At 40.2% G+C, this 25857-nt stretch overlaps 1 protein-coding gene across 12 annotated transcripts in view; it reads right to left on the bottom strand.

Annotated features, from left to right (window-relative positions):
• The window catches only part of LRRC56 (leucine rich repeat containing 56), a 77886-nt gene that overhangs the window by 39275 nt on the left and 12754 nt on the right, over positions 1-25857 (bottom strand). The window contains exons 1-4 of one of the 12 annotated variants that reach the window (XM_072038936.1): positions 18593-18710; positions 18017-18065; positions 14593-15008; positions 7672-7836 (exon numbers count right to left, since the gene is read on the bottom strand). In XM_072038936.1, the coding sequence (XP_071895037.1) occupies positions 7672-7836; positions 14593-14625 (198 nt within the window). In that variant the 5' untranslated portion in view covers positions 14626-15008; positions 18017-18065; positions 18593-18710. Of the gene's footprint in view, positions 1-7671; positions 7837-8116; positions 8251-8536; positions 8666-14592; positions 15009-18016; positions 18066-18592; positions 18746-19457; positions 19573-19752; positions 19865-19933; positions 20271-20437; positions 20592-21478; positions 21636-25857 lie in introns of those variants that run through there. The other 11 variants (XM_013097064.5, XM_021270568.4, XM_027458797.3 and 8 more) reach the window with 11 other exon arrangements.

Raw genomic sequence — 25857 nt, 5'->3', positions numbered from 1 at the left:
AGAAGCAGAACTATCCAAAATCTTCATTTGCTTCTGAATCACCTTTAAAACATTGTGTTTAAAATTACTTTTAATATGAATTTTTACACTGTGATTTTATGCAGGCTGAGCCTAAGAAAGTTTCTGGACTTTCTTGCCACCACACTAGAGCATAAGAAACAAAGGTCTAAGGCGAAAACTTGACAGAGCTCAGTGGCATTCCAAAATTTACTTTTTATCCCCAGGTGTGGTCCCCAGAAGAACTGTTTTTCTTCTTCCAAAGCAGCAAGCTTACCAGCTACACTTTTCTCCCCCAAGTAAACACAAGGTCCTTCACTGCAAGCCGTATTTTGCAGCAATTCTTTTCAGCAGACGACAGTTTGTCATTTAGCATGACAGCACATGAGAAATGAGAGCTAGCTGACATCCTGGCACACAACCATGCACTCGAATTGCTGAAGTTAGATGCAAACTTATTGTCATTAAAGCCAACTCCTGAAAAAACACCTCCCTCATCCCCATCAAAGTAGCCTGAGTACCTGCTTTCCTGAAAGACAGAACAGAAAGAGGTCTCAGAACAAGTAATAAGCTTTGGGTCATATACTTTGTCAGTAGAGTAGCAGAAGGCCCTGGCACCATGGGGGGCCTTTGCTTTTCTCCTTTGCTCTCTGCAAGTACCCTTTGTGCCGTCCTTCCCCCTGCAATATCCTACACAGCCTCCTTTCACAGCTCTGACCACAAGAGATACAGCTCTGCTCCTTGTCCTCCTCTTTCAAAATTGAAGAATAAAAGCTGTGTAAGATTATATTCTCTTCTCTTCTACATTTCCATCTTCTTTTGCTTTCTATTAGGGATTACTGTCTTTTTTCTCCTTTTCCTCTTCCAGATCCACCCTTTATTTGTACTTTCCCCCCTGGCTGAGAGAGGAGTCCCTTAGTGCATCAATATTTAGTGCTGCAACAAGCAGAGCTGTTGCTCCAACACTGTAAAAGGTTATTAGCTGCCACCAGCAGCCCTTTGAACTATTGATAGCTGCTTGAAGCATGTGTTAAGCAGATGCAACAGGCTCCACGTGTTCACAGCCTCCGCTTCCCTGGTCTGCTTTTCCAACCACCTCCGTGAAAAACACTGTCCTTCTGCCTGCTGATGCTGAGGAGGTTCTCGAAAGAAAAAAAAAGGAAAGAAGAAAAGCTCTCAGGTTGAGGATATGAGCTCCTTTCAAGGTACTAGAAGCACAAGAACCCCAGGTGTGACTGCAAGCTGGTAGGCAAGCAGAAGGCCAGGGCAGCAGTTCAAGAGAAGGCTGAGTGGTGAGCAGCTCCTGGGGTGGGCAGTTAGGGCGTTCCCACTCCCCAGACCCCTTTCTTGGCACGCTGGTGCAGCTGGACAGGTCTCGGATGTCATAGCTAAAATTCTGGCACTGGGAATGGAAGAGATTAAGGCAAGGACATGGAAACATTTAAAATAAAAAAATAATAAGGATCTCCTTTTTATACTGCTGTTTAATGTCAAAGCACGGGAACTTGCAGCAAAATCTAAAAGGAAGGATATTTGGGAGGAATTTTACTGCTATTAGGTTGTAAAAAAATCCCAGCCAAACACACTGACAAGGATGAGCTGCTTGGACAGAGAGATGTCTGGCACCATGTGAGTAGAAGTGGTGCAAAGGCACTGAGCAGCTCTTCACTCCTAGGACTGTGCCAGGTCTAGGACAAGCTCCTGCCCTAATTCAGAAGTGTCCTACTGTGGCTTCAAGTCCTGACCGCCTGCCCAAAGCTCCACAGGCTGTTTTGACAGCCAGCGACAGAAGGTTTCCCTGCCTGTGCTGCAGGAATGCTTACAGACATGAAGGCGCTGTGCCATCTAGGGATTTCTTGTGTTGTTTACAGCTGCAGCAAGGGACCGAGGATCTACTCTAGGCAGAGAACTGGATACACGCAGTTATTTTACAGCAGAAAAATGCCTGGAAAAAATGAGTTATAATTTCAGGTTGATTGCTCGAGTCCAGAGAGAGTTCTGCCTGCCACCTGCCTACTAAGGTGAGCATTGGTTAGACGGAGAAGGCAGATGCTTTCTGAAGAATCAAATACCAAAGTCTTTCTTGTGGCCTGACAACTTGATTCTGTGCAGCGAGTGTTACACTCCACCCTAAAATTGCTTATTTGAAAGGATGGATTTCCACGGCAAAGCAATGCACAATTCTTCAAAGACTAAATGAGAAGCGAAACAAAGATGGACAAAGTTCACTTTACGTTTCTGTACCTCCTTCAAAATAGGAGGAAAACTCTTTTCCATGAGATCATGCAAAAGCTATTGGTAAATAATTTTGCCAGTATTTTATGAAGCAACTCCTTAACTGCTCACAAACCTTTCTCATTGTGCAAAATGTCTGGCCAATATCTAACTGGAGAGCATGTTTGGAAAGCTTTTCTTCTGACTGACAAGAAAAGACATAAGTATTCTGTGAAAAAACGTAAGTGAAAAATGTTTCTGTGTTTGCAGAGCTTCCCAACTGGCAGAATAGGCACTTGGGGATGCAGGGAAATCCGGTTCAAGTCCCACTTGCACCTCTCTGTAAATTCCTTAATTGGCAAATAATATCTGTTCAATTAAAGCTGGTGTATACAGCTGATTTCTTCGCTCTTCCCCAGATTTTTCACATACTCTAAGAAAAGTAGATATGTTGCTGAAGAGCATGTTGCGTGCAGCTGTCAGAGAAGCATTTCCAGCTGTGCGTTTATTTTGCTGATCTTGGTTAATTTGGCTAGCACAGGAATTCCTGAGTGGTGAGCTTATTTTCTTTTAATACTACACCTGTATGCAAATACTAGATTCATGTCGATTCATGCATTCATTGCTTTTACAAGGATTTTATTTCTAATTCCCAATCCAAGTATAATCTCTTCCTGCACAAAAAATAAAATAAATAAATGTTGCTACAAGTACAACAACGTATTTCTTCTGAGAAGAAAATTACTAGGCCATTAATGAGGTTTTAAGTATTTCCAAGTCAAGAGATTTTCAATGAAAGGGAACAGAACTTCTCTGTGGTCCTACATATAATCTTCCTTTAGAAATGGTTACATGTTGCAGATGCCTGTAATTACAATATTTAGCTTTATTTCACTGCTTTCTGCATATACATAGAAGGACACACTTTTCCCGGCTCAGATGAAGAGATTAGCCTGGCATGCAGTCTGTGAATTCTTCTTGGGAATCTTCTTGGCTAGTACAAAAAGGGTAGATGAGGATAAGAATTGTGAAGTTTAATTGTTGATGGATGGATCAATAAAGATGTCTTTTCTCCCATACTGAAGCCCCCACGTCATGGAAATGGTTCTGTGTGCTCAAGGGACAAGATCCCTGCCATCCCTGTCTTGTTCTGCCATCAACAGTCCAGTTCCTGACCCATGCTGGGGGTTCACAGTAGTGACACCTTTTTTTTAAAAATCACCATTAAGGGTCCGATGCTACAGGTTGCTAAGCAATCTCTGTCTAACTATCACAAACGTAAGAGGGGAGATAGTCCTAACATCAATTTTTGCTACAAATTTGTTTAAGGATTTACTTTCCCTCACATGGATATACCATACACTGATATTAATTCTTACTCCTATCTAGCAATTAGGTGCACAGCAAGTGGCTGCAAACATTATTTCAATGTAGTGTCACCACTCAGAAGTCAAAGCTCTGTTCTGTAATTTTGTTAGCTGAGCAGCTGCTACTATATGCAAACGAAAATCTGTTTGTTACAACAGGCATGCATATGTGTACGTAAAGACTGCTAATGTGATAATTTGTACATAAAACATGGGAATTTAAGTAGCAGGATGAGCACTCTCATGTACAAGCCTTCACTGTAGTAAAGGTAGTTAGGAAGGACAGTCCAAAGGAAAGGTCTGAAACTAAATGAGGCTTTGTGGCTTCTTTCCTATTCACAATATTATGTTTTCTACTACCTTGAGCAATCTGATCTAGTTTTGAAACTAGCTGTGCTTGTAGTAGAAGGTTGAAGTAGAAGACCTCCAGAGGTCCCTTTGAAGCTTTTTTTTTTTTTTTTTTTTTTACGTTAGTTTTAAATGGTTACCCAATTGTAAGGAAGGAGTCAGAAGATCCAAATTAAATCAGTTAGGTCCATCTTGTTGACTCCATGTAAGAAAAATTAGCAAAATTTTGCTCTTGCTCCCTTGATTCCAGTTTCTTCTCAAATTCATTTAGCTTACAACTGCGAGGAAAACTTTCTGCCAAGGAAAAAAAGGAAATGATTGAGTCATTTCAGTAAGAATCCAATCTGTTGTTCCAGGACCCTCCAGGATTTTCTTCTCCCCATGAGGATGAGTGCATACCATATGAAATACACCCTAGCCTCCTGAGCAACAAAACTAAACACCACTTCCGAACACGTGTTCCTAAGTTTAAAAAACATGATTAATTGGAGCAGGATCAATAAATAGCGAAATAAGAAGAACGTTTCCTTTGTTCTCTAAAGATCACATACAAACCATGACGATAAGACAAGTTCAGGAATGGAAGCGATTACTTTTGATAACGTGACACTATCTGGAAGATCATTTTACCCTGTAAGATGAGTTTAATCTGAGAAGTTGAATACTTCTTGTGGAAGTCAGGAAAAGAGCCTTCCTTTGCAAAATACTGAGAACAGATAGGAGGGTTAATAGTTAAAAATCTGAGTCAAGACAGGTGGAACTCTTAATTTCAGTTCCTCCATACTTAATGAGAAATCTATTCCACAACCTCAATAAAATTGAAAATTAATTGCAGTATATTCTCCATTAATACCCAGTTTTCAGAATAAAGGGAAAATGGGGAAAAATTTGCTCACCCTAGCATCACAGAGAATCACAGTGTTCTGTATCATATGATAACACAAGCACAACACAAAGAAGAGGTAAAGAAGGGAGCTGGAAATATTAACAGCACATGCACAAATGGGAAAGCAAGAGCAACTATTGATATAGATGAAGATTAAACAGCACAACAGAAAATTGATATTGATGCCGGCAGAAAGCATAAAAAAGAACAGCTAATGATACCAACCCTTGCATCAAATGACCTGTAGCTTGGATGAAGAGTATTCAAACACAAAAGGCCACAGTGTGACATCACAGCAGGAGAGGTACTAGCAAGCAAAAAGCTACAGAAGATGTTATTAACCTGACTAGAATATGGAATCACACAGAATTTGTGAACAAGCGTAAGATTGAAGCACAGTGAGTCTGCTGTGGAGAAGAGCAAAATGGGCAAGCTTTGGAGTAGTGGTCTGTCTCGTGTGCTTTGGCATTCAACACAGCAAAAAAGAAAGGAAAAAGCATTTTTATAAAGGAATCATTTAAGGCCAAGCTCTCCTCTGACGACTGGAAAAAAAGGTGAAGGAATACACACACACCTTTTTGAAATTCCTTAGTAATTGAGACTGCTAGCATAGAATAATAATTCCTTTAGTAAATGGAGACTGCTACTGCTATCCCTCTGGAAAAAGGACAAAATGAGTAAAATATGCAGGTACAGACAGGGCTATGTCCTTATCTGAATGTGAAGTAATTTAACTTTAATGAGCATGTATTTTAAAAATCTATTAGCTCCTTCTTAGAGCACTTCAGTGAAAACAATCAATAACTTTAAAATATTCACAACTGAAAGACAACCAAGAAGATATTGTAAGTGTGTTGATTCAAGCAAAACATCCTTTCAAACCATTTGCTTATCAATGGCATGTGGTTCCTTTAAAAATACGCACGTGATTTTTTTTTTTTTTCCCAGATTGAAGTGTTTGAAAAGTATCTCTATTTTTACATTTGAAAGTGCAGAGGAAGTAAATTTATGGAAGCAGCAGTCTCAATTTGATCAACATAAAGGTCAAAGAATAGATAAATTGGAAATGTTATTAAAACAAGCTATAAACATTGTTAATGTTTCCTTGACAATGGCATATAATTTCTCCTCTCAACAGGAAGTATCCCGGCTATGCCAACACAAATGTCAGGTTCCAGGGCCAGGAGATAACTGTGTCCAGAAAAATTACTCGGACAGTATGCAGCCATTTAAAAGTCTTTTAAGTGAATCCCTTACAAATGTTAATATGCACAATCTTAAAGTGGCAAGACCCGATTAAGTTCAAGAGGTAATTTATTACATGAATCGTAAAGATTTGCTTTCATTTACTAAGAAAAAGGCTAGAATTGGAGGAGAATTTAACTTCTGATCTGTATAAAAAATGAAACATGACAAAATAACAAACTGGGTAACACTGACTTAGCATGCTTTTCTGCTTACAATTTACTGTGAACTAAAAGCGGCACAGCTCCAGAAAGGGAAAAAAAAAACACTACCAACTAAAGAACTTTCTAAGGGCTTAATTCAGAGTTTATGGAAGTCAAAGGACAGCTGTTTTGGTTACTCTAATGGGCTTTGGTTCATGCCCTAAGAAAACAGACTAATCTGAGAACTTCCTATTGGATTTATACAGGGTATTGTAGGCCACAAACATATTACACTGGTCAAACTCCATGCCAAGTTTTAAAAAAAGACCAAGAAGTTGTCAGCGGTTGACATTGGCCAAAGGAAAGTGAATGGGATAGATCGTAAGGTCATAGGCTGTATTTTATTTAGAGAGAGTTTAAAATACTCTACATACTCTACAGAAAGTGATTTGCTTAGGAAAATAGTTAGGTACCAAGAGAAGAGAGATTCTGAGAACAACTTCCTATCTAAGCTCCAGTGCAGAGTCAAAATTGTGATCGGCGAATGTCTAGGAAGGCATGTAAGTAAACCTGCTGTTTGAGACATCAGCTGGAACACAGCCCCTGCAGGATGTGAATGCACAGAGGGTTATGGATGCAGTGAACACCACCCCAGTCTCTGGGAGCATCTGAAACACAGCCTTGACCCCCTCCATGTTTCACAAATTTCTACACAGTTCTGCAGCATGGAAAGCTGCAGCTTCTCCCTTTTACCTTCTGCTCGTAGCTCTCCATCCCTCTTGCAGGAACAAGAAAGGTTACAACTCAGCTTTTAGCTCCCAAAGGATTCCACTCTTAATTAGTCCTGAGCAAGTACAGCACAACATACAAGAAGATCTTCCTTTACTAGACATTTCCACACATTACTCTCATTCAACAAGCTGCATGCCAAAATAATTTTCCCCTTGTCAAAACGGAACACAGCTTTTAAATGCACTTTGAAACCTCACACTTTGATAAATATAGAAAATGTTTACAACACTTGCAGAATATTTTAATTGGCTTCTTAGCAGGACAGAGGATTTTACTAATTCAGAAAAAAAAGTTGTCCTTTTAAAGTTACATTTTCAATCTGTAGAACAAGATTCATGTAAGAAGCTTTTTCTAATGCTAACATTCAAGGTACTTCAGACAGCATTAACAAGATCTGTTTTAAATTATAATTGTACTACTGATACTTTTTTTCACGCTGATTCAAGAAAACTGGCAATAAAGACAGTAGCATTCACGCTGGGCATATTTTTATATGAAACAAGGAGAAAGGAGGACAAACATTTGATAAATTTCCATAAGACAGAACCTACTTTATGCAGAAGTCTGTCAAATATGCGACAATCTGCAATCATCACAAGAGCTGCTGGAAGGTTATGTTAATAGAGCTCTTTATATGCCAGTTTCCTTTTTCTCTTTAAATCGTTGGATGTCTACTCACCAGTTTCCTGGGGGAAAGGTATTCATCCATAAGTAGCTCTCCACCACCCTTAATCAGCGGACGGGGATTTAGGTTACCTCGCCAACTCAAGTCAGTCACCCGGATTGCAGCTGAAGCCGGACGAGAAGCTCTGCCAGGATTCCTCTTCAGTTCCATCTTGATATGCTTTGAATATAAGGATAACAAATAGGCTAATTTTTGCCTGTATTTATTAGCAAAAATATTTATTTTTAGTAAACGCTATTTTGATTCTCGTCACAAGTTAGTGCCTATAGAGACAAAGGATTCTTTAATCAGAAACAACTCAATGCAATGCACCACATCAGATGTATTCTTCTTTTTCTTCACCCTCATGAGCTATCATAGCCCTGCCTCGTCCAGCCTACACTCTTAAGCTTTTACAGCAAACTATTTTTTGCAGCTGTACAAGAAGCCAATGACATACCTACAGCTTCCTATATCCATCCCCTCTTAGAAATGCCAGCAGCACACAGCAAAACTCTGCAGGGCTTCAGGCTGCAAATGTCAGCACCAGGAGACATCATTACTTCTCTCCAGCCCTGTGAGCTTTGCCTGTAGGCAGCACATATAGCAGCAGTGTACATTTCCTTGCCTAAGGTAAACATACATGCGCTGATACTGAGGTTGCTCAGGCCATGGCTACTGACTGCTAGTTCTGAAGGGAGCCTTGGAAAAAAATAAAAGTATAATTTAAACAGAGCTGTGTATGCCTTAAGTGAGGAATGAAATCCAGAGTTTGAAGATGAAACACTTCAAAAGTGTTTATTCTTCCTTTTCTGAATCTATTCCTTTTACAGAAATATTAACGATTAACTTTGATCTATGAGAATAAGCATATGTATACCAGCTCGAGTCAAAAAGCAGTCAGCTGTACCCAGACAGTACAAGCATTGCTATGATTTATAAAGCTATTTACTATTACTTGGCAGCAAGGAAGCATCACAGCTGGAAACACTGCTGTATCAACAACAGGCTAGACTACAAAAAGCCTCCTCATTCGGCTAAGAGACACCTGCAGTTTCCCCCCCAATTCTCCACTGTGAGGCAATACCTTTTCTTAGTGCTGGAAAAGTAATTAAATAATCAAGCTAATTATAACTGGCTGATGAGGTTTCACTGGTGGCTGAGAGCTGAGAATTACCACCACCTTTACTCAGAGGGTGGTGAGGCACTGGCACAGGTTGCCCAGAGAAGCTGTGGATGCCCCATCCATGGAAGCATTCAAGGCCAGGCTGGATGGGGCTTTGGGCAACTTGGGCTGGTGGAGGTTGGAATTAGATGGTCTTCAAGGTCCCTTCCAATCCAAACCACCTTATGATTCTCTGATGACTTTTCTCACTACTCACGTCCAGTCAAAAGCCTTCATCTCTACCCAGGCAAGAGAAATCCAAACGACTCAGTAGTCAGAAAAAAGTAGTAGCCCTTATCTGAAGAAGAACAGATAACAATCCCCCAAACCTCTCCCTGCAGTACCTCCTAGCATTAGGAAGAGAGGAACCAAAATATTCTTCCTCAGGAGTCACTGCATGTACCTGATAAGCATTCCCAGAAATGAAACTGGCCTCTTAAGTATGCTACTTCTGAGCCACCACAAAGTTCATTTCTCAAAGATATAAAAGGACACATTCTTCAGAGACAGACAACTTTTTTTCAATCTTTCTAATGGCTTATAAAATACCACAAAACGAGCTGAGCAGTGGTGCATGCAGCTTCTAAAACCTCAGCGTGCCCATAGTAGTACAACTACCACGCTTCTTTCCATTAAGAGGAAAAAGTGATCTCACAATACCATGTTTCTTACTTTCTGGGGGAAAAAAACGAACCTATCAATTTCTAACATGTTTCTTCCTCTGAAGAATTCCATAATTTCTGGGTTTCTTTCCTCTCTGTTCTTCAGAGCACATAGTTATGGTGTAGCCACCACACAGAGTTGTAACAGTCATCAGTTGTCCAAGGAGATTCAAAAAACTTATGATATGAAGGTCTTGTGGTGTTGCCTTTATTTCCCTAAGAAAAATTAATTTTGCTCAATAACTGGCTTGGATTAGAATATCTGCCACACAAATGCTGTGATACTTTGACAATTATGAGACTTACATTGGATCATGTGTAATACTGTTGGTTCCTCCTAATTCAAGCAGTCATTATGATCCAGATAATCCTGTACATTACTGGAGCCAAATGGGTCAATAGTCAGAAATTACTGATGCAACATGAGTACAAAACATAGATGAGAAGAGCAAGATTGTGTAAATTTGGGCTGTAAAGAGTTAATACACTTGCATAAAACAAATTATTTTTCTCCTTCCTTCAGCCCATCGCTATTACACTTCAGCATGCCCTCCAATCTTTGAAATATGTGTTGATACAGCACTTACTTACGCGTTGACAAGCAGATCAATTTGTGGCCTAAGACCTGAAGTAACACTTCCAATTCTATACTTCCTGCTATCGATCCGCTGCTTGTAATTATTGTAACAATGGATTAGAAAGGAGAAAAGTATTTTCATCACAGATTGTCTGGGATGAAATTGAGGTACTGTCAGCAAACAAAGCTAATCTTTTGAACGTGCTTCCATCACTTCAAAACATCCTCAAAACAAGGGATAGGGAAAAGTTAAGACTGGTACCTCAACGTTCGCCTCAGGGGAACAGCTCACAAGGGCCTATGTTGTTATTAAAGGGGTCTGAAAAGTCATGAACCTGAAGATGTACTCCCAAGAGAAGATGGCTGCGCTGGATATACTTTGGATATATATGAATGGTAGCGCAGAACATTCCTGCAAGACTCTGGGAGACCAAAAACAATGAAAGCTAACAGAACCTAACACAAGCCTTCAGAGAAATAAACGGGAAAGCAAAGCAATGCCAATGAGTAGATGGAAGACTTGGGTAAAAGCAGAAATTTGTAGGAAAAGGAGGGGGGCCTACCCTGCACATGAACATTGAGAATAAAACAATGAAAGAAAATGGTGAATTAGTGTTTGAGAGATTTGCATCAGGGGTCTCGATTTCGCAGGCTCTTATGCATTGATAACTAGGAGCAGATAATCAATGAGTGCAGGAGAAATGAATGACCAGCGAGCTGGAAGACCCCGGATCCAACAAGCAGCTTATCTGCCAGCTTCCTCCGCCGCTGCCGCTCTCCCTCCTGCAGAGAGCACGATAACGCTAAGCTATTCAATTTACGGGTGCGTTGTGAAGCTCCACTAAAAACTGTATGATACTTTCAACATACATAGATTAGCCAAGCTAAGAGAAATTATTATTAAAATTAAATGAGCCTTGGAACAACATGTTATTAGAAATCCCTGCAGAATACTGTAATTTGCTAGAAAATTTGGCAGAGAAGAGTTATTTGATGTTCTTAGGATCCAACAAACTGGTAAAACTCCAAGACTTAATTGTCTTCCTACAACATTTATCTAAGAGTCAATGATAGAATTGTGAATTCTTCATTAAATGTGTATTAACATGTGTTTCAAATACAGCAATTGCCAGAAATGTCTGACTCCGTATTAATGAAGTCTTCCTTAAAGTCTGGGAAATACCCCGTGAATGATGTGACTAGGCATTATAATTTCTAATGCAGCCTTCAAGATATTACCTAAAGAGCTTGTCTAAACAATTAGGCTACTGTTGTTTAAAAACAAACAACAGTAATCAACCAAGATTTACCCTAGGAGAGATGTATAAATCTGTGCATTAAAGACGTTCTGGGAAATGAAATAAAATGCAAAGTCCCCAAGGTCGAGGGAATATTCAGCATACTCAGTTTACCATTTGAAAGCCCCCAACATGATTGTTGTAAGTTTCTGCTGCCTCTAGCAGCTCTGCAGGCATTGCATTGATGCCATCACACGAGCCACCCAGCCCTTTTGGAATACTGAGTCATCTGGAAATGGAAAACACATCAATCTTCAGCTAGCCTTCAGAGACACCAAGATTATCTCACAGCCCATATGATTTTAGGCAGGAGAACAGGAGCCCAGGAGAGTGGGTTTCTACCTCTCTTTTTTCTGCTGTGGTAGAGATGAAACACTTTCCTGGGCTTTCACAGATCCTCTTTCCCAGCTCCTAGCAAACTCCTATTGATTTCATTTCTTCTTGCCTAGCCCCAAACAAAGGAGGATAACATCCCCCACAAAAATGAATCTCTGCTCCCTTAAGCCAGTTTCTAAACCACCATCCTCTTCTGCTCTTTGGCTACCCATGGCTTCCTAAAGCTCCTCTCTACAGGGAGAAGCGTGTCATTGCAGGTAGGGTACCACAAGCTGTATGCCCTTATCTTTATGTCACCAGCTGAAAAATTCTCCAGAAGGAAAAACATCTCAGAGCCATTTTACCACCCCTTCACGACAGGAAACTCGCACTGCAGGCTTTGGTTTCTGCTGCCCTGTTTTTGTTTAATCCAGAACCAGAAGTTACAGCAGGGGCCACACTTACCGCAAAGGATTTGGTGTTCACTAAGGATTTGACAAAGGTCTGGGTTATAAATCCTAAGGGAACTGTGAGTGTCCTTTTAAGTGTAATTTTGTGCAAGTGCACTACAGATAACCTCTTCTGGAAAATAACTGTTTGGGCAGCTGGAATTTGCTATGATGTCATCAGGAAACTACTGTTACAATAATCCACCCCTAATGGCAAAAACAGTTCCTGCTCCATTTATGCGATATAAAGCATTCTGCAACACAGCACTCTGCTTTAGCAGGTGCAACTTTAAAATGCTGGAAAATAAAACATCTGACTTGGTATTAATTGGAATCTTTTTTTTTTTTTTCTCCTCCATATATGAGTAGATGATATTGTTTTAATCATCTGATTTTGTTAAACAGAAGGAGGTAATGCCTACTTCAGCAATGCAGCTGTAATATTAAGTGATCACATAAACACTCTAAAGTGTTCATAAACATTCCACTTATATGGCCCTTTTAAGAAACGTTTTTATGAGAATGCTGAAATATCAAGTACAATTCTCCTCCCATTCAACATCTTTCAAAATTCACCAACTTCAATGACATTGAATGACTCAAATGCTTAAAATGGTGGCTTTATTTAATCTTTCAGTCAGTTTGAGGCCTTGGTTCAAGCAACCAAACTTGCACATGAAGCAAACATATTGACCCTCCTTATTTATGGTGTTACAAGCTGTACGAGCACCCAGTGGTCCCTTGGTATTACATGTAAATCCTGCTCCAGAGCTGCCATGGCCATGGTGGGTAAGCCTCAGGATCTGCATCCCACTCAGTCCTCAGGAAAAGGTCTTGGGAGCTTCCTGGTCTTTGCATTCTTCCATGCACAAAGCTGAGCTCAAACTGCGCTGTCATCCAAAGAAGCAGTGGCCCTAGAGAGGAAAGCCCACACTACAAACCCAGACTGGGTTTGAGATGACACTCTTGAGGTAAAAGGTGTTTCATATTCTTCCAAAACAGAGCAGTAATAAATAAAAAGGTAATGCATTTAAATGCCACCAGTTCTTCCTTTATATATCTACAGATTGCATCTATTAAAAAAGCTAGATAGGTAATACTTTTCCCACATCCTGCCAAAGAGGTTATAAGGTGATGAGAAATTTTTATCACGTGTACTGGAAATGCCTCTAAATTAAATCACTCTGGAACCAGCTTGTCAAATGTTGTGATAGCAGGATAAAAAGCACATTGCTCTTTATTATATGTGCTGTTACGTGTCAAAGACACTCCCGAAGTCCATTCAATTTTTTTTTAGTTTTAGAGCACTGTGGTAGGAAGGGATCAGTGGCAACATCTAACTGGCTACGAACATTGACTGATACCTGCTGTGGTGCAAGTGGTTATGCACTTTGAATGAACGTGGCTATGAACGCTGAACGAGCATGGATTACCTAAATCCTTGGCTGAAATTGCAAGATGCCCTGGATACATTTTTTCTTATATTTTCTTTTGCAAGGAAATGTCTCAAGAGGCTCTTCTGCTTTCTGTCCTCACCCCTCTCCACAATCAGCATAAGAGGAGAAAAGCAAGGGGTAGGATGTGGAAATAGTAGGTTAAAAACAGAGGTTGTGGAAAAACAGCACACCCAAGATGCTGCCAGGAGGTCTCCTACGATTGTTTTCGGCAGTGGAGGAGACAAGAGGAACCCATGACCATTTTACCTTTCATCAACACCTTAAATGTAACAGATGTCATTGGAGACAAAAATCGGGGAAAATAATTATTTTTAAGCAATCTTTAACATTACAGTTTCAGCTTTCTTAAAGTAAATTATTCTTTTCAATTATTCCCAATGTACAGATATTAATTTGAACCATAGTACCAGCCTAAATGAAGGCTTTCATAAGAAAATGCTTAATATTTTTCTCTTTGGACCTTATTTCTAATATCCTATCTTATTTCAGAAGACAGAATGCAGATACGTGCATCCTCTCAGAATGAATTAAGATTTGGTCTCAGGTTTAACACTCCATTGGTTATCCTAATATCCATCAGATATTCTGTAACCTTCAAAGGACAATAACCCAAGCAATTATTTTCTCTGAAATGTCAGCCACATCATTTACCTTCCTAGCATTCAAAAGGACCAGTATTCTCACATAACAAGCAAATGTTCAACAGTTACTTAAATTGCAGATACAAGGTATTTTACTTTAGCTGTGATGCTCTGAGGACATAACAAAGCAAGATTTTGCAGAAAGAGTATCTTTATTAAGAGCAATACGGTTAAGAAATCACAACCAGTTTTGGGGTACACAGGACCACCTTGAAGTGTCAGGCAATTATCCATGTGCTACATGCTCTCCAAGCCCCAAAAGGAAAAGCTAACTCAGCACTGTTGTTTTAAGGCCCTAATGCTGAAGACTTACATGAATAACTTTACACCTAGTGAAAAGGGAGTACCCAAGTAAAAACGTTCATCACCTACCTCACTTAAGACAGAAGTATTTGCTGGTATCATTTAAGGTATTAACAAAGGCTTTCCCACAAGGCCCCCAAAATAGGTATTTCTTCTTTACAACACCTCTACGACATGTGGTCTACGAGCAGGCTGACAGTCCCTAATTAATCAGCCACGGCATGCTGAGGGAGTCTGGTTAACAAAAAGTCCCACAGGTAAAGGCTAAAGTTGCCCAGCTGTTTCTTGTTTAGTTTCTGATTTGACTAAGACAACTTAAAAACATGAATCCCAGCATACTGCTTCTGAGCTGGGCTGCAGAAAGGCAGCGAGACAACCCTCAGTGCCCAAGATCAGCACTGCACATCCTTCAGTCTGTATTCCAGTCTGAGTGCATTAAAAGAAAAATTATCTTCAGGGATCTCTCCACTTAAGATGTTTAACATCTGGAAAAATAAACAATACAGTCTAAGTACACAGGCTGCAATATATATTTAAAAAGTAAGAAGCAGCGTGACGAAAACATATTTTAAGGGGGAATAAAAAATAATCAAGATCTGAATGTGTGGCTTACAGCTAACTCATCATTCAAGCAACCATCTCACTGAATTAGTGCCAGCGGGTGAGGTCTTTGGATATCTTCTATTAGCACAGAGTTAGCTATTTAATAAATAAAGCTTTTGTCAGTGATTAAACGCATTTGCCAGCTGATTTGTCTTGATCCTACCATATTCTGCTGGTAGCCATGCTGTGCAAGTAGTTTGAAATTGACTCGTCAGTTGCAGAGGATTAAAGCGCAAGTTTGTATGTCCCACAGAGAATTAAAATTTCACTGAAAAATATTATATACAAGGCAATGTCAGTGTTGCAAAGACAAGGGACAATATCAAGAAGGAAAGTGTTCCCTTGCATTGCAAACTTACTTTTTGGTTTAGTGTTGCCCTAATTATCTTGTCCTGTTAAACAAAAAACCTTCTCACCCTGCATAAGTGTTGCTTTTAGCCTAGCCCTACTGTCTTTGTCTGGGGCTTAAGGCAAGAGACTTCAATATCAGTTGATCCTCTCCCACCTGAAGAAGCTGAGTGACCTGTACACTGGTGTCTCTCCAATGCATTCCCCATTTTCCCCTTTATGTCCATAGCTCTTGTAGGCTCTCTCCGTTCATTAGAATAAAACTGTCACAGTGCTGCTCTGTTTTCTGAGACACAAAGTAAAGAGATGCATCCACTACTGTCTCTCTGTACAAGTGAATGACGTACCAGGCAGGATCAAAATACCAGATCAAGCTTACAACATCGCTGCTTGTTGTCAGGCTAGTCTGGCCCCTGGACCCAGGACTTAAGGTGATAGTCTAAAGGTGCCAAGAAGAAAAACTGTTCTTGGTCTTCAAAGCGGTTTTATTACCCACCGTTTAGAAGCATTCCCAGATTCCATCTCAGAAATGGACAATAAAAACAGACTTTTTTTTTCCCAGCTACTGTTGCACTGCTTTTATGAGCCCTTTGAAATCCAAACTTCTATGCAGGATGAAAATGCATCACATATAGCATTTCTGAGTTTTAAAGTGCTCTGCTGCCCCTCAACAATTTTCAGCCCGTTTTATTAGGTAATTAAACTGATTGAAGCAAGAGATTCCATGGCATGCGAAGCCATTCAAAGAGTCGTTTTCAATGCTGGGATGTTTCCGATTTCCATGTGTTGCTCACATGGGGTATATTGAATAAGAGGAAACCAATTCTAATTTAACTCATAGGAAAACACCAAGCAGTGCAAGACGGTGCAGGAGCTTATTTAGTAACAACCAGCCCTAAAATTTTAGCAAGAGCAGACAACTTACAGTGCAAAGGACTTTATAAAATCAATTTAGGCTACTAATTAGGTTGTGTTATAACTGTCATGCTGGGTTGAGGCAGAGGGCCAGCTAGCTACTCTAGGCAGAAACAGATGCTTAAAAAAATACTATCAGAAACAGAAGTAGTCCCAAGCAATCCTTCCTCTGACATATTGTCTTCATTTCTGGCAATCAGCTAGTTAGTAACATCCCGAGCCAAAAGGTGTATTGTGTTTGACAGCCAGGGAAAATAATTAGGGAAGCAGTTATTTGTCACGTCTTACGGCAAGCAGTCATCCAACGACTATGAATTAATGAAAAGCAGTTTTTGTAAAAGGAAAAAAGGGTATTTTTGCACCGTCTTTGTTTAGATTGTAGAGGTTACTGTCATGGGTTGTTGTGAAGACTAAAATTATAAATGAAGTCACAAATGGTTAGACACAATCATGGACAATCTATTCATCTATCCACACCATTCCTTAGTTTATACATTTCTTTTGCATCTTTTTTCTAGCTGAAGAGTCTTATTTTATTTTGTCTCTTTTCCATTTCTCATCTTTGTTCTATTTCATGGAACCAATTTCAGTTCTGCCATTTACTTTCCAAGGTCAGAACTGCACATAAGATTCAAGATACAGGCACAGAGACAGGACATGAATTTATAGTCTTTTTGATTCCTTTTCTTAGAAGTTTTAACACTGTTTCTTTTTGACCAGCTGCAAGATGATATTTTCAGAGAACTAGCACAGTAGCTGAATGCTCTTTCCCAAGAAGCAGTAATTTATTTCAAGCCCTTCATTCTATACACCTTTCCTCGCCATGTTCATTGCTTTGAACCTGGATGGATTCTCTATTAAAATAAAACAAAAACATACCCAAGCATTACTTATACTAGTAACGTTAAAAAAATAGAAACCAAAGTAGTGCTAGAACTCAATGCTGAAAAATTAAAACTCAAGGTGCAAAAACTGCAGAATAAAGAATCAGAGTTTGTTATACTTCAAATCCTTCATGTGAGATATTACAATAAAAGAAAAGTGCTTTCTGAATTTCTTCTTTTTTCTTAAAAAATAAAAATAAAAAAAATAATAATAATGATAATCACATAATGCTTCTTTGAACTGGCCAGAGTCTACAATCTTTTCCTTTTAATACAGATAAATTAGCTTTTATTATATCTGTCACAGCAAATCTGGACTTATGATTTATATTATAGCAAGGACTTGCAGTCCTACTGATATAAAATAGGTTTCCCTCCCAAGTGTTTTTTAAGCCTACTTAAGAATCTACTGAAAGTATAAAGACACTAACCATTTTACTAGCAAATTAAATTTATACATTAATTTCTCTGAGAAGCTCATGAATTTTCTTACTTAAAAATGACCTATTCATAATTCCTCCTGAATAAATATTAAACCATTCACATTAGTGACAAATCTGGCAATCCCAAATTTATGGTCTATCACATAATGATACTATTTTGCAGAATTAAATTTTATACTACTTCAAACTTGGAAATTAAGTGTGTTTCCTTAACCATGCCCTTAAGAAGCTTCAGTTAAATAAGTGCACAGACACTAATAGTAACAACAATTAATCACCCTACTCTCATACTAAACTCACATCGGTCTTGTATTGAATCTGAATCCTGCTTTCAGATGGAATCAGGTCCCTAGAGTTGAGGAAAAACAGGCTGATGATTTCAAAGGCTGAGGATGGAGTCTGATGTTCTCTCTTCCACTGAGAGCCGCGTACGACTGAGTTAACAGATTGCCATAGGTGCATGTACCCACTTATCAATCTCCTGAGGTAAGACCTACAGGAATGTGCAGGCATGCAGTTCCCACTCTTCACTGCACAGCCCACAGAGGAGCACAGGGCACTGACCATTTTTCTCTCACTAAAGATGGTACACACTGTCTGAAGTTTCATCTCCCTACCCATGTTCTCAGTATTAAGGCCAATAGAGAACACATAGACCAGAAAAAAACAATAAAAAAAAAATCTGTTAACAACAGCAACCCTGAGCTCTGACATATCTGAACGTTTCATTTTTAATGAAAGCTCTCTTGTGCAAATTATTTGTCAGACAAAACACATAAAATGGAGAAATAAAATAAATGGGAGCCTTTTTTTTTTTTTTTTTTTTTTTAAGTACTGAAGCATTTTCAGTCTTTTATACATTTTCAGTTATTTTACCTTTTCCTTCAATGGCACTGCTGCTCTTTCTCTTTTGCTTTCCATCCCACTGCTGTAGAGGCTTTCATTGAGTAGTCAGTCATTCATCTCCATTTACCTTCAATGACGCATTTGCTTGTAGTGCAATTTCTTGTTTCATTACTCCATATCCTGCTTAAACAACAGTAAGAACATGGTCTTAAAAAACAAACAAACAAACAAAACAAAACAACACAAAAAAAAACACAACATGACACAGACAGAGCATTCTACAGTTAATAATACAAAGTACTTCATCAGCTAAAACAGAAGATCATGCTCAATAGGTCTGAAAAGTGTAACAGGACATTAAGATCTACAGCCTAGAAGAGCTTAATGAAAGTGTAACCGAAGTTTCCCAAGGAAGACATGAGAACATGAAGGATTTAGTACAGAAGAATCTACACATGTACAAAAAGAACTTATTTGCTAAACAATTATTTACTCAAGAACCAGTCATTTCCTAGGCTGTAAGAATAAGCAGAATCTGTTACAGAAAGCCTTGGCATCAGGCTGTAACAGGTAAAAGGCAACACTGAATATATTTTCACTGTATCATGCACCTGAAAATGTTGCCTTGCAAAAGCAGTTGGAATGGAGAACAGGTGAAGAGAAACATACATATCACGAAATGGTGATTTTTCCAAGCAAATGCTATGGGTTAGGTGCAGAGCCAAGACAACACAGGCTTTACTGACAAGCTGATGGGAGAGCTTGAGCTATTCAGTGTATTTATTGTCTATTAAAAACTACGGGCAACATCTCCATCATATGCCTCTTCCTTGTAGTGGGTTCCTCCCTAAACCACTCTCTGTATCACATGTGGATCCTAAGGTAGGGAACATACCAGGAGCATACCAGGAACACACAAGGAGCCCTTTCTGCAGGAAACTGAACAAGGCTTCAAACCCATATGAAGATGCTGCATTTTTATAAACGATGCCTACTCAGCCATCACTTGCTGAGTAGGAGCTGAAAATTATGGAAAAGCTCAACATAAAAACAAAACAAAAACACTAAGGGATGCTTCCACAACTTGGAAGCGACCTGGGCTGTTCATTCACCGAAATCTTTTTCTACCGAAGCGTGAAACACCAAGGCACGGTCAGGCACAGCCGGCTGGCCACCAGCCCCAAACAAACCTTTTGCTACAGCAACGCCAGCCTCGGAGCGTGCCAGATGCAGCCCAGCCGACCAACTGAATCGCTACAAAAGCCCCGTTGAAGGTCTGTAACAGCAAGCAGGCATTTAGCAGGTTAAGCCCTACCCCTCACCGCTTTCTGTCGCTAGTTAGCGCAAAGTAGTTAATAACAAAGCACAAACCCCGCCCTGCGCCGCTGCCCGGCTGCTCCGGGCCGCCACCCCCGCGACCGACCGAGGCACCAGGAGCCGGGGTTGCCTCCCCCGGGGTTAGGAGCTGCCGAAACCGGGCTGAGCCGTGAAACGAAGGGCCCCGGAGCCTTCCCTGGGAGCCGCCTCGCCCGGCCCCGCGGCAGGGCCGGCCCCTACCTGCGGCCCGGGGCCGGCCGTCACCCGGCAACCGCCCGCCGCCGGGTAGGCCCCGGGCACGGCTGGCAGGGGGCCCGTTGCGGGCATTAAGGAAAAATCAGGGGGTTGTGGGGGCATGGCTGTGCCCTTCGGGATCTGAAGGCGGCTTTGCAGACTGGCACGTAACTGGGAATCCTGTAAAAAGGGGTTCTGCCACCCCGCTGGGTGCCCTGTGCACTGCTAACAGCTCTCCCAGGGCTGGTTACCCCTCCAGCTCTCGGTGCTGAAACACTAAAATAAAATAAAATAAAAAATAATAAATAAACCCAAGAAACAAACAGATGAAACAAAGCCTAAGTTTCCACAGCAGAGTGGCCAAAAAGCCTAGACATGTGGTTTGTCATAATGTGGGTCCAGCAGACGTGTTCCAACTTCCATTGCTCTGTTGGTGCAATGCTCTGCAGGTGAGCAGCAATGCACCATTTGTACCCATTCACCGTCTCCTGGGTGGGCAGTGCTAGCACATCATCCTGTTACTTTTCCACTATTTAGCCCCTGGTATGAAAAAAGAATGCTTACTAATTCTGGGGAGAGCTGGGGAGGATTCTCTGGGACATTCCTCAGTATACCATCTGAATGTTTCACAGACTTTCCAAAGCAAATCTTTGTACCACATATGTTAGGCATGATGGCATGTTTCTGCTGAACTACGAGCTTGGGAATGAAGACACAGCCGTTAGTGTTAAGTAGCACCCAGGGCACAGACAGGCCAGTGTGTGGGATTAACTTCCCGCCATTCAACAATTTACCAGGCATCTGCAGGGCCATCGTAACTGACCATACTAATAGCCCTTCCCCTCTCTGAACCAAACTTGTTTACTTTGCCTTAATATGATTTATTTGAAAAAGTGAGGGACTAAAGCACAATACAGACAGTTTTCACAGCTCCACTGAGAAGGAGTAATTCATTAAACCGGGTTAATTCAATCATCCAGACTCATCTGTCCATAAATTAAATTTGCCTGTTCAAAGACACACATTACCTGATCTTTCTGACTCATCACAATATACTTATTCAGAACATTGCTCTTATCATTTTCACTTGCAGTTAGGAAGAATCAACATTTCCACACTTCGGATATAGCATTCATAAATCAGGAATCTAGGAAAAGGAGATCACACCCTCAGCAGTCCCACGTGAAAAGTGTGAATTTTCAGGGTTTACTTCTCTGATTTTCCTTGTTTTCCTGGGAACAACCCTTAGCACCATTCCTGTTGGGGGTAGGAAGATAGGTCTGAGCAGGAGACACAGAGGCTGGGATTTTGAACACACTACTTGCACGCACACATCAGTACCCACATGGTCAATATATACCATACCTTTGCAAGGATGCTGGAGCACAGCAGCTGCTGGAGGATTGCATCATCATTTCCTTTGCAACAACATGAAATTCACTCTAGGCTTTGGAAAACGCTATCTTAGACCACAGATCAGGAAATGTGTTGCCTCCCCTCTTGCAGGGCCTGACAGTTGATTAACGTCAGAGAAGATCACCAGGGGCCTGTTTTTCCGAGGTGATGAGCACACTCAGCTCCACCTGCTGTCATTGCAGTCCAGCTGCCCACCTTCACAGGAAGGAAGGCAACGGGCCTTGACGTGCTCCAGGAAGGTAGTGTGATTCAGTGAAAACAACACCAAATGAAGCATCTGCCACTTGAATTTTATTCCCAATTCTTTCACTTATCTTCTGGATAACAAGCATAAGTCACCTTGACTTAGTTTCCCCCCACATCTATTCTTGGTTTACATTTCCTAAAGGTTATCCATGCAGTAAGTATATAGTGTATGCACACCTCTGCATAGTGGTTTATTCTTCTGCTTCTTTGCTGAAATAATCTTGTTATAGCCAACACAGCCTGAACTATTTGAAACCAATCAAAGGAGAAATGCATCTTTCCATCGCTGAGCAAGAGAAAATCTGGCACAATTTCAGAGTAAATACAGGAGCTTTATGCCTGCACTGTTCAGAGTTACTGTAATTGTTCTGGCACCATTCCCAGAGCTGAGCTAAGGTCAGCGAGAAACCTGTAAATTAATAACTGTGGAACTGATGTGATCTCTATCCAGGAATCATGTTGTACATACATGAAGCTTTATAGGAGTTATACTTCAGTTGTGCCGTGAAATGTGGAAAATGTTAAATTTTAGTATTAAAAATTAGCTTACTCTGGACCCATTCAGAGACCTTGGACCTGATTTTGATCTCACCATTACAGGTGAGAATCCACAAGCTAAAACAGGTTAGACTGGATTAATTATTTTGGTGCTACCCAAATGAATGGAATCAGGTGAAACTCTCTCTGAAAACCAAGCCTAGACAGACACGCTTTTCTTCTGGGGTCTTTTGAAAAGGAGATACAGCTGTCCTTGTGGTTTTATCCTGTGTATCCAAACAGCAGCCAGTCACAGAATCACAGGATGTTAGGGATTGGAAGGGACCTTCATCCCACTCACTCACAAATATTACTGATTAATCACTAATTGCAGTTGATAGTTTTATTATTAACATTTAGGAATTCCATTGCACTGTATCTAGAAGCACAGAACCATGAAGGGGTTTTCTGGTTAGGGGCACCAGTTTCCTGCTATTGCAAATAACTGCATGGGAGTCATTTGGATACCTGTCAGTATCTTCTACCTGTCAGGCTGTTCTTTTGAAAGATGGGTGCAAAGTGTCTCTCTGAGGATTGCAGACCTCCTAATTTATAGGCTAAAATTATTTATTGCCAGTTTATACCTATTTGTTCTTTTGCCAAAATATTTTTCAGCTAAAAATAACTCCTCCTTTCTGATGTTTGCTTTCCTGATATATTTATAGGGCCCACTCTCATCTCATCTTGACATTTATTTTGCTAAGTCATACAAGCCAAGCTCAAAATCTCCCATCATAAAAGGCAAGCTCACAATTCTTATCATCTGTGTTTTTCTTTTCTAGCTTTTCTTCTTGAAGATGTGTGACCAGAACAGTGTAATTTACTCCAGGTCTTATGCAGTGGAATAAATAGTCTCCTTTCTGTACTGGAAATACCATGTCTGGTATATCCTGGGAACGGGTTATTGAGGTCATATTGAATTGGTTGCTCATAATCATTGACTACTAAAATGAGGTTCCTCTCTTTGTCTTCCCTATCTGTGAAGACAAGGGGAGCGGAAATCCCCACTACAACCAAAGGTTTTCCAGGTACCTGACGCTACATTTTGTATCACTACATTTTATTCTGTTCTTATTACCCCATGTCATTAGCATGCTATGCTAATTTTTTAATTTTTTTTAAAGGGCTGTAACAGAAATTAAGATGAGTATTGTCTGTAAGAACCTCCACTACAAATTTTCTGCCTGATACTCCCCATTTCAGCACAATCTTTTCTCCCTATTAGCCAGCTCTGTAAACACCTTTTTGTCTTGTGAGAATACATTCTTCTCTAGCAAACAACCCATTTCCTTTGGGGCACAGTACTGAAGGCTATTCTGAAGTCCCAAACTACCTAGATCTGTAGTAGTCTCTTCATTTAGAAGATTAGTACTCTTACAAAGGGTAGCTGTAATCTTCCTTGGTAATTATGCTTTCAATTAAGATTTGTTTTAAAGTTTTATGTACTGTTAGAATTCAGACTGATAGGTATGTGTTAGCCTAGACCACTTCTCCTTTGCCTCTCAGCATCTTCAGCACCGCATTTGCAGTCCTCAGTCTCTGTAGCATCATCCCAATTTTGTTTAAGATGCTCTTTCAGTACAGCAAGGCAGAAATTACTCTTTTGCCAGGTAAAGTGTATTAAACTCCTGAAATTTTGCATTCTCTCTGGATAACTTCAATTTCTGTGTATTCAGTTTTCATTAGCCATCCTACCCCTGCCAGAGTGCTACACTACAATTGAAAGCAGAGGAACAGAAATTTAGTTGTTAGTCTGCACTTAGATTATCTTCAGGCTTTCTCCATTCTGATTTGATTTCCAATTTTTCTTATTTAATCTCTACACAAAATAAAATACAGCAAACACTACGAGGTAAAATACAGAGTGTATGGTAAAAGAGGTTCCTCCAAAAGTTTAATATTCCAAGTAGATAACTCAGAACAGATACATTCACCACCATTTTATACAAGGCAAAAATTAGAACTGATCTGTGAGGAATTTAAACTGTGGTTGTGACTCCCTCATTCAGACTGGATGACCATTCTTCTGGACCATTCCCCCATGTTGCTGTATGGCAGCACATTTACCTTTGGTTATTCCTGTGTTGATTACGAACTTGCCATTACTGTGGCCTTTTGAAAAACCTCAGCTCAGATCCCTAGAAAGAGCTTTGTTTGAAACCTCAATTATAGTATTAACCTCATGATTTCATGTGCTTAAAGTCACTGCGTTCAGAAGATGATGTAAGAACAGTTTTGATCCCAGCAGGTGTTCAGGACGTCATCAGAAGCAATGAATGAGCCTTGGTGGGACTAAGAACTGATCCAAAGATCCAGAGGACGATAGAAGCCTGTGAATTGAATTTATTTTGATGTAACTACATCTGGCATGAAAAGAAAGGGCAATGAGAAGATCCAGTTAAAAAACATTTTCTCTGACTCACTGAATGCAGGCATTTGTTTTTGCTCCTTTTCACAGGCTTATGTGAATTCATAAAGTGCAATCTGAAAGGAAAGCTTCGTCAGGCAACATATGGCATTTTGTACAAAGCTGTATCTTTTCAAGCTGAACTAGACCTAAACAAATTTTAACTAAATTCTTTTTGAATATTTATCTCACATTGAAACATTGGCAATCATAATTTATTTGTCTCTGCTACTGTAAAGAAGTAAACCAACTGACTTTATGGAGGTAACCCAGAAGCAGCATGAGGACTCTGAAGCTGACCAAGCACTCCAGGGCCTTACCTTGGTCTTGAGAGACAGAGCCCATCTCCTCCCACTGCTGCATGCCCCCTCAAGAAAATAAACCCCCTCCTTGGGTTGGTAGAGCTTCTAGATTTGTCTTTTGCGTACTAGAAGGCAATAAAAATAGCAAGTAGGACCTTTGTATGGAGAAGAGTTTTATAGAGAAAAGGTAAGCTTCTGACAGGCTTCAAATGTGGTGCCACCAGCTTGTTTTGGAGGGGTATCCCATTAGCTTAAGCCCTAGGCAGATTCAGTTATGCTGGGAGGGAAAAAAACCCATGGAATTCCACTTACTTTCAAGCAATATCCAGCGCAAATGCCATACCAGAAGGTTCTTTCCTTCCTTTGCATTATTGTTTTAGAAAGAGATTTTGGCTCACGACAAAGTGGCTCTGCCCAGAAGTGGCAGCATTAATGTGTGGTTGAGGTGACTGATCGGGATGAGAGACATGAGGTAGCAAAGGTGAGACAGGTTACTGTATTAACACGCCAAGTCAGAATTTCCTGATTCCAGAGGGGTTCATCTCCTAATTCTGCCTAATTTAAACTAAAAGTTGTAAATAAATAAATAAATAAATAAATAGAGGTAAGATTTCTCTCCCTTCACACTTTCACGGGAAAGAAGCAAAAACTTTCCTAATCTGAAAAAATACTGAGAGCCAGAAAAGCATGCTTGCACTCCCTTGGTATTTATCATTCTTGACTCAAGATGAATCAATGGTAACTTGAAATGTCTGTGTATAAAATAAAAATTATTGTTTTGCATTTCTCTTCAAGGCCATCTACCTTTCTCAGTTTCTTTTGTGTCAAACCACTTC

The sequence above is a fragment of the Anas platyrhynchos genome, chromosome 5 (genome assembly GCF_047663525.1).
Source record: "Anas platyrhynchos isolate ZD024472 breed Pekin duck chromosome 5, IASCAAS_PekinDuck_T2T, whole genome shotgun sequence".
NCBI classification, from domain to species: domain Eukaryota; kingdom Metazoa; phylum Chordata; class Aves; order Anseriformes; family Anatidae; genus Anas; species Anas platyrhynchos.
The sequence above is the reverse complement of the archived record's forward strand: the minus strand, read 5'-3'. Positions and strand labels throughout refer to the sequence as shown.